This window comes from Bacillus rossius (assembly GCF_032445375.1).
Source record: "Bacillus rossius redtenbacheri isolate Brsri chromosome 4 unlocalized genomic scaffold, Brsri_v3 Brsri_v3_scf4_2, whole genome shotgun sequence".
Classification (NCBI taxonomy): Eukaryota; Metazoa; Arthropoda; class Insecta; order Phasmatodea; family Bacillidae; genus Bacillus; species Bacillus rossius.
In genome coordinates this window covers 23,327,051-23,341,681 of record NW_026962011.1, presented here as the reverse complement: position 1 = coordinate 23,341,681, position 14,631 = coordinate 23,327,051, and the positions used below count along the sequence as shown (strand labels likewise).

The 14,631-nt window shown below is 41.9% G+C and overlaps 1 protein-coding gene across 1 annotated transcript; it reads left to right on the top strand.

The window, feature by feature from the left end:
* Positions 1-1,579: 1,579 nt before the first annotated feature.
* LOC134542332 (procathepsin L-like) lies at positions 1,580-13,069 on the top strand. The gene is made up of 6 exons (XM_063386481.1): positions 1,580-1,657; positions 2,617-2,651; positions 3,503-3,593; positions 7,483-7,677; positions 10,422-10,587; positions 12,864-13,069. The coding sequence occupies exons 1-6, from the start codon at positions 1,580-1,582 to the stop codon at positions 13,067-13,069; spliced, it is 771 nt and encodes a 256-aa protein (XP_063242551.1).
* Positions 13,070-14,631: the final 1,562 nt, after the last annotated feature.

Here is a 14,631-nt window from a genome sequence, read left to right as displayed (position 1 = left end):
TTTTTACTATGTCAACTTCATTACCAAAAAAAAACTTTTAAAAACCTGTTCAGTACGCAAGTGATAACGATAAATTAAATATCAGCTAATAAAATATAAAAAAACAGATGGTACAAATGTATGCATAATAATACTTAATAATTTGAAATAAAATATTCTTTAACTTTTTTCAACCTTAAAAAAATATATATTAAGAGCGAAACGGACTCGCATACGTATGATCTAATTTCAAAGCAAATTTGGCCATATTTCTGATCTCACTCGCAAAATTTTACCGCCGCTATAACTTTCTTTTTTTTAGTAATTAAATAACACGCACTCTCGATTTTATTTTTATATCTTTACTTTATTTTTAAATTTGAATTAGATCAATCATTTTAAGCAAACTTGTTGAAAATCGCTACAGAAATTTTCTTTTAGTTACATTTTATCTTACTTACAGTTGCTACAATTTTGACAGTGTCTGAAATTTTTTTTGGCCTGATTAATTGTAATTTTAACAACCCTGGTGCCTTGCTCAACTAAACTAGCAGTAATCGAGTACTACTCAGTAACTGCAACCATATCAAGGTCAAAGTTTTGAATGGTGGACTTATATAGACGGCTATTATAAGATATGTTGGCAGAAAAATTCTTGGAGAATTTAAGTTTTTAATGAGCTATACCAACACAGTTATGGGAAATGAATGATGGTAGTAAAGTACGGTAAATAGATAACCTGATAAATTATTCAATATTCTTTCAGTAAATAGTATATTTTATAAGTTAGTTTTACCAAGACATTAAATTGTTTAAAAATCTTACCAAAGTGGATCTTGCAATAAAGGACAGTGAATTAACAAGAATCAAAAAACGGTAAATATTATTGCAAAACGGGTATTTGACTAGGCTACGGATGCTGTGAAGAATTGCCCTGGCGTCCTGATGTTAAAATAATCAAATATTATTTTTTTCGTACGTGATGCTTGAAATAATTTATGACCGATGTAAACGTGTTAAATTTTATTCAAATCTTGATTTATTAAAAAAATATTTTAACAACGAATGTTCCCACCAAATTGAAAGTAACGCATATCTATGTAAAATGCCAAGTTATGATAACTGTTTGTACGGAGAGTTTACTATTATTCAGAGCTGTCTAGTGGAAGATTCGATCGAGTTAAAAGTAAAGTGGATAGGGGATGCTTCTCTTGAAGAAGAATGTCGTGAAGTGTTGCAGTGTCCGGGGAAGCCTTCAACTCATGTAGTTTCGGTTCCCTACCACGTTTGTGCAACTTCGGATTTCTCTCAAAAATTGAAATTAAAAAAAATCGAAGGGTTAGGTTAGGTTAGGTCAGTCACAACATGCTTGTTTTCATTGGAAACTTCTGATTTAGCGGCTGAAGTGGCGTTAATACCAAAACGCAAAACTTCGGAAATCTTCGGAAATTCTTGCAGGGAACCGAAACTACGTGAGTTGTAGGCTTCCCGCAGTGTCCGACCTGGTGGTGGTTCTTCCTTGCAGACGGAGCACAACAGGGTGTTCACCAGCAGTGAGGAGGAGACGAGGAGGTTCGAGAACTTCGCGCAGAACCGCAGGATGATCCTGGAGCACAACAAGCTGTACGAGCAGGGGCTCGTGTCCTTCAGGATGAAGGTCAACCACTTCGCCGATCAGGTGCGGCCCGCTGTCGGCCGGCCACTGTGCCGTCGCTTGGTGGCTTCTAGATCCGAGGGTCGTCTGTATAGGCTGTCCCTTGGCGAGACCTCTAGCGTCAAGTATCCTCTCGCGTCAATACATCACCAAGTGTTTTGCAGCTCCTCTCACACACCTCTGAAGCACTTCCGAAGTTTGAAAACACTTGTCCTCCTATACGCTGTCAGTTTGCACGGTAGTGATACAGACGATTTAAAAGTTAATTTCGAGTTATGTTGCTTGGACTGACTGCTATTAGTCAATTACATAATGTTCATAAGCGATTTATTCGGAGAAAAAAAATCTCCGTTTGCGCATGTGAAACGAGTAGAGGTAGCAACATTATTCTGTGGCTCTGTGAGATGGTGTTCAGTAGGTACTGACAGATTGTTCCGACCTACGGCCGGCATTCTAACGGTCCCCTCCCACATATGCGCCCTATCAGGGTAGGGTGGGAGAAATTTCCAGTTTGTTTTATACAATCCAGAGCTACAAATTAAACAGAACTGCTAGGGATCACTCCCTCTGTTTTGATCGGGAAGGTATTAGAGCTTCGGCAATGACCAGCGGCTAAGACCACCAACTCAGCATACACTAGTCACCGCCTCAGCCCCGTACCTCGCTTAGCTAACCAGACAGTTGGCTGTGTCCTGAGCTCTAAGACTGCTGGCGCCTACCCCGATCTCCCACATCACGCTGGGACCCCTCAAAACACCCAGTGAACCCGTGGTCCGGCGGAGGCCTATCCAACCTCTGCTAGCTGTCCAGGCTAGTACCGGAGCTGTGTCGTCGCTCACCACGTCGACTCCGCATTGGGATAGAGAACCCTTGGAGCCTGCTCCAAGCGATCGGAGCACCACCACCAAGTACTAGTCCTACACAATCAGAATCCTGGGCCTTGGAGAAAACCTCAGCGGGACACCATTTAATCTTTCATGGATTCTGTGGTGACAGTGGTGCCGATCGCCAACTTGGATTGATTGAACTGCATTGACCTTGACCCCGTCGGTTATCTTGGATCCGCCATTTTGAATTCTAGAACTTTCCGCCATTTTAAATCCGGCATTTTGTTTTCTAGAACTTTCCGCCCTCTTAGAATTAAATGCCTCAATCCCTAATGATGCAATTTTCGTTACGGCCGCCATCTTGAAAATCATTAATTGTTATGCTTTTAAAATCGGGAAAATTAAAAAAAATATAAATAAAGTTATGAATTTTTTTATAAAATATTATTTTAAAACACCGTTGCAATTTTCGTTATGGCTGCCATTTTGAAAGTAATTATTATCAGAAAAATCAGGAAAAAAATTTATAATTAAAAAAAAATAATAATAAAATTTTGCCATCTTGGATTGTGACGTCATGGCTGTCATCTTAAATATCCGTAATTTTTATGCTAAAAAATTTGGAAAAAAATTAAATTTTTAATATTTTAATCAATCAAATTTCAGTAAATTATTAATTAAAAAATGCACTTACGTCCTTGGTTAAAACCCGGTGAGAACAAATATATATATTAAAAAAATGCGAATCCTCCACGGAAGCCACCAGCAGACTGACCTCCCACCACTAATCCCAAGGTACACATTATCGTTAGCTAGTTGTGATGTCACGTCCACCATCTTGTTTTCGTCTGCTGGAGGCCGTCATCAGGTTTTCGTCTGCCACCATGTTAGTTTAAATATTACCCACTAGAGTGCAGTGACCATTTCCCGTGGTGTGAGCGACCCGCACGTGTGTCCCGGCACAGAGCCGCGCGGACAGGCAGAGGAACCGCACCATCGCGCGGCCGTCAGGGGGCAGGCGGTTCGTCGGCGGCAGGGGGGCGCTGCCCGAGGCCCTGGACTGGCGGCGGCGCGGCTACGTCACCGAGGTCAAGGACCAGGACAAGTGCGGCGCCTGCTGGTCCTTCAGCGCGGTCAGTCGCCGAGTTTTCGCCCCCTCCTTGCTTTTAAGTGGCTCTTCTGCCCCGACCCGCTCTTATTCCTGGACTATCCCCCTGTTTCCCGTGACCAACCTGCTTGCACCCCCGCGTCTGTTCAGGTTTTACCTGGGCCCAACCCGACTAGTTTTTTATTTTAGGCCCGTTCTACGATGGCGCGGAAACGGAGACGGATTTCCCGGAACATATCACCGTCGCGTCTCCGATGCTTCCACAACGTACGGAAACCAAAATTTTCAACCAATGAGATTGCATTTCAAGGTTACGAAATATTAATTAATTACAAAATATATTATGCTTCAAGACCCTAGCACAGGCAGAATTTACATACATCATAAACAAAGACAAAAGTCATAGTAGAACACCAGATATTCTTGGACTTGAAATAAGTTTTAACGTAGTATTTAGAACATAAACAAACATGGCTTTCACTGCAGCCAAAATACTTGGCTTCTATTGATTGCGCGGAGCAACGTAAACGGAAGAGCTCAGAATTGCTGAGCTAATCCGTAAAGGTTCGTCGTCTCCGTCTGCGTGCTGTTGTAGAAACTCTGTTCCGTGAGATCCGTTTCCGTTTATCGTGATCCGTCTCCGTTTCCTTGTCATCGTGGAACGGGACTTAAGAGTTAAGAGAGAAGGGAATAAGTCGTAGCAAAAATTTTTGCCATGGCTGGCCCATCCCCCTCCCACTCCACGATGAATATTACTCATCCTGCATGGCTAAAACCCTCCCTGGTTAGGCGTATAGGCTTCGGCCTGAGACTTTAGGTTTGAAAAAAATAATTTAAAAAAATTTAAATTCTCGGACTCACACACCAAATTACTCATTTAATTTTATTTTCAATAATAATAGTTCAGGGCTGCTCGTGTAAATTTTATTCATACACCTTTCTTAAATTTTATGTTTGGTCTCAAATTTTCTCAGCAGTTGTTTACTAAATATTGATAGACAGCGGTCAGGGGCGCAAATCTGTTGGATTCGCAAGGGGTGGGGGGGGGGGGCGGAAATTTCCAGGAGTTTTGCACGTGGGTTTTAACCGACACGTGCCACCTCTAGATACGTTGCTTATATGTTGTATACTGCACATGTTTTGGCCTACGTGCCTGCAGTAAGATTTTTTTAATACACAGAACGTTTTCCATACGACATAGTTTTGACATCAAACTCGTTTCACAGTCACGCTTCTGCAAACACAAGCGGGCCACCTTAGTGAGGGGTTTCCTAAATTACAGGGGGGGGGAACCCCCTGCCACCGGGATCTACGGTCATGATAGCGGTAAAAACTCACGGAATTGTTAATAATAATGAACATTTGTGTGACCTTTCGCAGCTCGAAAATCACGTTTAGTAAATATCTGGTGAGAAATTTTGTGATCCGACAACAAATGAAAGGGAGATATAAGAATACAGGAAAAGCTCTCAGATAACAGTAAAGACAACCAAATGACGAATCGAGCTCCAGATTTGGTGTCATTTATAAATCTCTTGGAATTACCTGACTACAAATAGCATTTAAGAGAAATTGAACTTTTATATACAAGTTTTGTTCCATGGTTTCGTATGTGTGTTTTGGACAATAGGTAAATTAATAAAGCTATAAACGGGTGTTGTTTTCACGGACGTTTGTAGGTATGAAAAATTCTAAACATATGGTCTATGAAAGTGAAGAGAGCTTTTATATTTTTATGTTCCAGCATAAATAATAGGGTTACCGTCTGAAGACCCATAGAGGCTAAAAGACTACGCGCTAGTTCGGTGCCTGAAGCGTAGAGGCTAAGATGCGTATGACGCGCGAGCCAATGTCGCCCTTAGCACCCCCCCCCCCCCCCGCCACAGACTAGCGACCCTAAACAGAAAGACACAGTCTTGGTTTCAACAGTTCTTAGACCATTATCTTTTATAGTTTGACTTTCAAAATGTGCTGAGTTTAAGCATAGTATGTAACTTAATGGAATAGTGACTGCTACATATATAGTTTCTTAAGTGAAGACATTGGCATTTAGTATTCAATTTATGAGATTAATTTCCATGAAAATATTTACGACAGCGACAAATTTTGCTGTGTTTGTGAAACTTTGTTCAACTCAACATTATTCAGACACCTGGCTTACTTTATATGTTATTTACAATAAACCAATTAATCAGCTTCAATCTTCAAATGCGTATATCAGCCTAGGTCATAAGTTCTATTATGTTTTCAACTTATTTGTTCGTGGGAACTTACGAAGTTGGTCGGTTGAAATCAGGCCTCGTCCAAAATCTGTATTAATAAAGGATATAGGCCTAGTTATTTTTAGTGCGTGGTTCTTGAAGGGTGGAGACGGCGACGCATAGAGCCGTGAAATTGGGCTCGAAGATTTTCTGGTTATAGTTGGAAGAAGAAGGCAAAAGGAAGGGGGGGGGGGGGTATATGCGCACCTCAAAGCGATTTTTTCTTCAAAATTGGTCTTGGGTTTTAAATTATTCATTTGATTAGTTAAACTATTTTTGACCACGTTTTCCTAATGTTCTCCATGGCAACGGCTGTGGCATTGTTTACGCTTTATTCGTCTCCGTAGCAACAGCTACTGCGTTGTTGTTGCCTCATTCACGTTAGAATCTTAATGCAGTATTTCTGTAATCATCTTTGCCATCGAACTGACACAGTATTGTAGGATAAATAAACGTTGTTTTGAAGGGCCCTTTTTAAACCGTTGAGTTCAAGATGGTGTTTTTGGTTTATATTTATTCCCGTTTATCTTAGTTGTAATGATTTTTTTCATAAGTTTTTTTTTCAAAATTATATTCAGTTTTTTTCCCGTTAGAGGCGCGGCAGTGGCACACCCCCAAGGAAGGCAGTGTGAGTGTCCTGCCTGTAGACTGCCGTAGCGAAGCACGGGCGCATCAGCTGGTGTGTAAGGCCGGTATTCCAAGAAACAAAAATAAGGGTTTAGGTGTTGCATACTATGCTACACCGCAACCCTAGTTCACGATAAGACAAGGAACGTCCCTTATTTTTAGGGGACCGATTTTGGTGTCATGTCCGTGGCAGATCTGTTGCCCGAATTCCGCGCATTCGCAGAGCTCACTCTTTGGTTCATTTCGTCAACACGGCGGACACGCGTCTGTCACCATTAACTCGTATAGGCCTATAGTCATTTTCGAGATCATCGGGGGACGTACCAACCATGTTGGTGTGCCAAATGAAACTTTATGATAGCGAAAATATCTTGGAATACATTTTTTTACAATGGCCATAACAAGAAATAATCACAACTTGAAAAGTATTTGAGAAAATTAAAAAAAAAGTTCTATTTTTGTGCGATGGTGCTGCTATACTCTAGTATTATAGCCGTAAAAATGATTGTATCGATGGTTGAGAAACGTCCGTTAGAATGCGTTGAAACCAGTTTCTAGCCTCGCGCAGGGCACCGTTTGTTAAAACAGTTGCCGATTTGTTTCCTTGCTGGTGATTCTATTTGCACGCGTTCAGGTATAGGTAGAGACCTGAAAAATTCGCGGGTTCATTTCGTGCTATGCTAAAATCCAAACAATTATACCTTAGTGCTGCTTCTGTCATTGGTTCACTGTTAATCTGGAATGACTGAGGGACAATTAGAGACCCTCACTCATAGAAGTGTCGAATCACAGGCCACCCAGTCGAGACGACTCACAAGTCAGCAGCCGATGAACAGTTGGCATTTGCCCGAGCGTGTGGAGGATATCGGAGTCCATCCTGGAGGTCATTGAACCCGCGAATTTTTCCGGTCTCTAGGTACAGGCTAGTGGCCGCGAGGTAGGTTACAGTCGTGTCCCGACAAGGCAGTGTCTGGGAACGCCGGCCCGAGACGAGCGCGGTAAGGAGGGGTGTCGGCGCGGTCGCAGACGGGGGCGCTGGAAGGCCAGCACTACCGGCGCACGGGGCGGCTGGTGTCGCTGAGCGAGCAGAACCTCATCGACTGCGCCGGCGGCAGCGACGGCGGCGACGGCTGCGACGGAGGCGACATGGAGCGCGCCTACAAGTACGTCATCGCCAACGGCGGCATCGACTCGGAGCGGGACTACCCGTTCGAGAAGAAGGTGCGTGACCCTCCCCGCCCCTCTCCCGCGCCCCCGCCCCTGTGGGCAGTGGCGGACCCAGCTCTGAGTTGTGGGGAGGGTCGACTACATAGGAGGACCACCCCAGTTAAATGCAGAGTCCGAAATTGGAAAAAAAGAGAATATAACTGTATTTTAACATATTTCCGAAGCCTTGAAAATACATAATCAAAACTACTGTTTTACCTGAGTTTATAGTTTTAAAGTTTTTTATATTTATTTTTGTAGTATACCCGTAGAGAAAAACAAAAAAAATTGTAAAATAATACATATTTACAAAAAAATTATCTGACTTCAAAGGACAGGTTATACATCCCTCCTGCTAATTTTCAGTTCAAGGGGTAGGTTATGGGGAGGATAGCACCCCCATAGGAAGCTAGGAGCAGGTGCGGCTCCGGGAATACCTTTCCTCGCTGCCGTACAACGAAAATAGTTGCATTTGCAGAACGTGACATAAAATTATGTCAGATATCGGCCTCGAAATGTTTACACGTTCGTGTTCTCAAATACTGAACTTTAATGGTCCCATACAACTTTTGATGAAGAAGGTTAACAACCGACTTTAAGTATTTAAGTAAACATAAATATATCCTCCAAAATAAAATATATATTTATGAAAGAGAGAGTTTGTCTGTCCGTAGTTCGCGCATCGCTGATACAGAGAGGCCTAGAGCCGTGGAATTCGGCACACGTCATCTGTTTACACCTCGAAGCAATGAAGCAATGTTTCTTTTATTAAATTCGATTTAGTTTTTTAGTTCATATATATGAATATATATTTATAGATTCCTTGCCCGTTTTCCCCTATCATCTCCATGGCAACAGCTGTTGCATTGTGGACGCTTTATTGATCTTCATTGCTCACGCCTCATTCACGATAGGGATCTCAATCCAGTCTTTCCGTGATTATTATCTTCGCCATCATATCGACGACACGGTATTGTTGGTTAAATTAAAATCGAATTCGAAGACTCTTATAAAACTGCTGAATCCGAGATGGCGTCTTTGGTTTCTTCCCGGTTATACGAGGGCTATTTATTTTTACAAGGCCCGATCGGTCGCGAAATGAAAACCGCAGTGAAAATCTAAACTGTTTTATTTGTAACATTTGGATACACCTTCCAGCTACTTCTCAGCACAGTCGCCGCTCCGACTGAGACATTTGTCGCAGCGTGGTACCAACTTTCCAACACCGTCGTCATACAAGGCGGCCGCCTGTGCTTTCAGGCATTCTCTGCGCTGTCTCTGTAGCTTCGTTGTCTGAGCCAAACTTCTGTCCTCCTAGCCAGCCTGTCATGTGAGCAAAGAGATGGACATCTGGAGGAGCCAAGTCCGGGCTTCGCGGTGGGTGATCAAACACTGTCCGCCGAAAACGCCTCAGGAGAATCTTTGTTGGAGCTGCAGTGTGTCATGAATAAAAGGACAATGCCTGATGACAACATTCCTCTTCCTCGTATTAGTTCTAACGAACTTTTCAAGTTATACTTCTTCAGGCCTTAAATAAAAAAATATAAGAAGTAAATTTTTACGTTCTGTGCGCATTAAACAAATTTTCACAGGATAAAAAAAGGCTACTTTCAAATAAAAATTTTATATATGCTTTTAAACCATATACTTTAGTGATTGATATTGAATACTCGTCTATATTATTAAAAATATTTAATTACTGTGAATATTAGTGATATAAGTTGTGTTTATAAACTTTTTGAAGTATATTTATAAAAGTTTGGTTATGTTTCCGCACGTATAATTTATTTGCATTATAAATTATAATCGTTACATTAGTATTTAATAAATAATTAAAATAAGTTAATTTGGAATATGTATTCAGCATATTAATTGATTATCATTATTATTTTATATATATTTCGATTATTTGACTAAATTAAATAATTTAATTTTTATACACTTTTTTTTCATATTAATATTGAATACTGAGTATTTATTTTAAGTTTTAAATTTGTTTGAATTTAAACTTTACCAACCGTATATATAAAATCGCCCCAATCATTTTTAATTTATTTCTAGTAAATAATTGCATGCAAAATTAAAGACTTTTTGAAGTGAAACTTCTAATGCGACTTCCAACAAGGTTGCGTTAAACGTTTAACGCTACCACGGAGGGGGTATGAAAGCACTGTTGCGTTAAACGTTCAACGCTCCTGCGGAGGGGGAATAGAAAGAGACAGAGCGAGAGCGAATGCGTGGCACTCGAACGCATGCGCGTAGTACGTATATACCTGTTACAGGCCAGCGCGAGCGTCAGCAACGAGTAGCGTCCAATATCCCAAGCACATGCTGCGCGTGATTATCATTGATATGCAGCGAAGTAAACAGCTCGAGCGTCGTGAAATTAGCTGAAATACGTACTACTTGTTCTATTTTTATTGTTCTATTTTAATTTATAATGTTCATTATTTCATTTAGGGCCTACTTGTTTTTTTTTTTTTAGTTTGATTTGATACAATATGATTTCACTAAAAAAATCAATTTCTACCCCTTTCTATTTTCATTTCCACATTACGAGGGACTCCACGCTCAATTTTTTTTTTTTTTTGATGGCGCCAAGTGAGTGTAAGGCACACATTGTTGTTGTGTGTTGATTCCATTGTGAAACTCGGATGGCGAAGGCGCGGGCGAGGGAGAAGAGCGAGGGAGAAGGGCGAGGGAGAAGGGCGAGGGAGAAGGGCGAGGGAGAAGGGCGAGGGAACCGTGTGCACTCGCAGGGCGGGCCGTGCCGCTACTCGGCGCGCGCCGCCGCGGCCACGGCCCGCGACTTCGTGCTGCTGGACGAGGGCGACGAGGAGCAACTGCTGCGCGCGGTGGCCGCCGCGGGACCAGTCGCCGCCGGCATCGACTCCAGCCCCGCCTCCTTCCACTTCTACGACGAGGGTGAGCGTCCGTCCGCGCCCCGCCGGGGCCTCGTGTGTGCATTTGGTGGCGGTGGGTCGTTACCACAACGCCGAAATACCACAACGCCGAACGTACAATAACGCCGAATGTCAAAATTGACCACAACGCCGACAGATAGAAAACTGCTGTGTACCACAACGCCGAAAAATCATTTTGCGGGGAAGGGGGGCCACAGGAGCAAAATGAAAAACAACTGAATGAATTTGTGTGCTAACTTTACCTAACGTAACCTTGTGGCAGTCCTGCAATGACATTTTTCGGCTTTAATGTATTTCGGCGTTGTGGTACACATCAGTTTTATAGCTGTCGGCGTTGTGGTCAATTTTGACATTCGGCATTATGGTATTCGGCGTTATGGTATTCGGCGTTATTGTACGTTCGGCGTTGTGGTATTTCGGCGTTGTGGTGCGTACCCGGTGGCGGTCACTTCGTCAGCGCGACGGAACTCACACGAGTGTAACAACCGCGGCTCCGCCATCTGTGGCTCATGGCGCGAACGAAAGCTCGCAAACACAACGGCATTCATAGTATTACCTCTTTAGACAAAATGGGCTGTATTTTAGTAAAATTCCTTGTCGATATTTTTTTTCAAGTCGTTTTCGCTCTCATCGGAGCCGTTTCACTGTATATCTACTTAAAAAATTTTCTCTGCTAATCGAACACTGTAAAAAATATATATATTTTTTTAATTTTTACGAGGATAGTCCTTGGAAAACTCAGTTGCCAACTGTATCACTTGTAAAATTGCAAGGCAGAGCTCTGTACCGTATGAAATTTTACAAAGCTCGGCCTTGCAGTTTTTTTTACAAGTGATATCGTTCGCAACTGGGCTTCCAAGGATTTTCCTTGTAAAAAAACATGCGAACGTAGTATGGGCTGACAACGGGACAGTTGCAAGAACAGTAAATGCAGGGGGGAAAAAATATCTTGGTTAAAACAGCGACAAGCAGACCAACCCGACGATGAGACTAAATAAAATATATTCTGGATAAAATAACGACGGCGGCACAAACTGTGCTAACACAAAACTGTGCTGTGATGTTTTTATAATTCCTTCCACGGAATCCTATGTGCTTGTGCTGTCTTTGTGTTTAACTTTTGGCATCGGCTGATTTTAGTTTGTTTTCTGTGTGTTTACATAATTATCTTTTGTGTCCGTTATTAACGTTTCCTATTGTACACAGTGTAACCAGCAAATATATGTCCAAAAATATTTAAATCAAGCATTCGCATTGCAAGAACCATTCAAAGAGCGCACTTAAATTGTGTCTCATGAAACTTGTCTCGAATTCGACAGATCTCTAAAATAGTACCAATGGGCTATGTTTATTTCTGCCAACACACAAATAGAAATTTCTGTACTTTTACAAAATATACATTTGGAAACCAGATGCCTTGAAATACTTCGTTTGTTATGCTACTAGAAATATATTATGAATATATTAGGCAAACAATACATGACTGGTAATTTTTATATATATGAAACATATTTTCCGATATCCTACTGAGTATATCTTACGAAAATTGGCGCATATTTTTACATTTTAGTTGACGTCTATTGAAGCATAATTTTGTTTAACCATAGAAAAATATAATGAAAATATTCAGTATTCCGACTTTATTTTGTTTTATTGTGCTTATTAATGTACGCAGTTAATACTGGAAAGCTATTCAGGCCCGGGTAAGATACAGTTGTTTTCACATTAATGTACAAATTCACAAATAAAAGTAATTTTACATTAATATATCTGTTCCGAATACAAAAAGATAGTACAGTTTGCAGTGCACCAGTGCTCCCAGAAGCGCGTGCGGGGAGGAGGTGGTGGGGGGGGGGGGGGCAGGTCCGGCGCGTCCATACAGGCGAACTAGGAAACCGCCTAGGGCGTCAAGTAGCTGGGGGGCGGCGCAGCACGACACATAACACCTGATATAATATTGTTCAACGATTATTGAAACTAGATGAAAATGGAATATTTGTAACAGTTTGGAATGTTTATATTGGTATGAGTAATCATTTAAAGTCCACGGTGACCTGTTTATGATTTGTAATAAGTAAAAAAGTAAAAAATAAAAAGCCTGCTTACATTTGATTGTTGACAAAATCTTAGGCTTACGTGATGTATTTTAAGGCAGGGAATATTTTTTTTTGGGTGTCCGACCGGGGGGGGGGGGAGGGGGTTTAAGGTTTTTCGCCTAGGGCGCCAATTGACCTCGCACCGGCCCTGGCGGCTGACGGCCCCGACTGCCCCCGGCAGGCGTGTACTCGGACGAGGACTGCTCGTCGGAGCACCTGGACCACGCCGTGCTGATCGCCGGCTACGGGCGGCAGGACGGCCGACCCTACTGGCTCGTCAAGAACTCGTGGGGCGCCGGCTGGGGTCAGGGCGGCTACATGAGGCTGGCGCGCGGCGAGGGCAACCACTGCGGCGTGGCCACCTACGCCTCGTACCCGCTCGTCTGAGGCCGCTCGTTCGCAATAAACCTGCTGGACTCCTCTCCGCCTTTCATTCTCAACCTGAACCTCCTTGGATTCTGCCCCTATTACTATTGGGACTTTCCCAAAATTAAGTTTCGTCATTGTTAGAGACCTGCAAAAATTCGCGGATTCAATGACCTCCAGGATAGACTCTACTACACACTCTGCACACTCGGGCAAATGCCACCCGTTCATGTGGCTGCTGGCTTGTGAGTCGTCTCGACCGAGTGTCTGTGATTCGACACTTCTTTGAGCGAGGGGTCTCCAATTGGCCCTCATTACTTCCAGATCAACAGCGAACCGATTGCAGAAGCAGCGCTTAGGTATAATTATTTGAAATGTAGCATATCACGAAATGAATCCGCGAATTTTGAAGGTCTCTGGTCATTGTTTCTTTTTTAAACAAACACCATAAGAATCCTTACCCGTTGCTGGTTCAACGACGGAACAAGCGTAACCAGAGCAGAGGAGGAAGACGCATGCGCAGAGCGTCGAAGAAGAGAGAGAGAGAGAGAGAGAGTAGCAGCAGACCGGCGTGCCCGATGTGCGGATAGACGTGTACTGACAACGTGTTATCCTACGGAAGTGCGTGCTGTTATCCCTGCGTTGAAAGCCTGCACTCTCGGGACGTCACTTCCTTAACAACGCTGAGGTCTGGAGCAGGCTGTGCGACAATATACCTTGCTTCGCAGGGCACCGAGTTTTACCAGCGTGGTTTCTTCAAACTGATTGCACGCTACGACAAATGTCTTAATGTCGGGGGCTACTATGTAAAAAAATAGTGCAAGATGTATGTTTAATGATGCCATGAAGTATTTTTTTTTGCAATATTATGAAACTTACTTTTGGAACGTCCCTCGTACAAAACATTACTTACGAAACAATTTTCCAAGAAATAGTTTGTAATACTGAACATTTCTTACGAATATTGGCTCATTATTTTATTTTTTAATTTCATTTTTCGTTCTCGCATAATAATCGAATATTTGACTTTTAGACTCTATTTTGTTTTATTAAGCTTATTAATGTGCCCAGTTAATACTGGAAAGCTATTCAGGTCACGCTTTACAAACGTTAACTTTTGGAGGTACTGGGACAACACAAAGCATTATTAACCGGGTAATAATCCGAATCCAGTATTACAGCGAACACTATTTTGTATTGGTACAGTTATTTTCTTGTAAATATACAAATTTTTAAATGGCCAAATAAATATATACCGTTGATTCAAAAAATATTTTGTAGTGGGTAAAATTTGGTTGACCCGATTAAATGTTTCTTTTCCAGCTCAGCTGTTTTTTTTATTACGAATACAAACTCAATTTGGTTATACATCAAATTTTGTTTCGCCAACCAAATATTTTTTTGCATCAAGTAAATAAATTTTTCACCATATACCAAAAAATATTTGTTTGTCTCCAACAAAGCTTTTTCTCTGCGTACAGCGCAGGCAATTTCGTAGTGACACTAATAGAAATTATCTTAAATTTACGGACTTTTCAATAAGGAATCGCCTCAAATAATGGACAAGTTTTGGTAGTTCTGGA

Coding starts and splice junctions, on each gene's coding strand:
- LOC134542332 (XM_063386481.1), top strand. CDS start 1,580: ATGATCCTGGAGCACAACAAGCTGTACGAGCAGGGGCTCGTGTCCTTC. Junction 1,658..2,616: donor TCAACCACTTCGCCGATCAG/GTGCGGCCCGCT, acceptor TCTTTCATGGAT/TCTGTGGTGACAGTGGTGCC. Junction 3,594..7,482: donor CCTGCTGGTCCTTCAGCGCG/GTCAGTCGCCGA, acceptor GCGCGGTCGCAG/ACGGGGGCGCTGGAAGGCCA.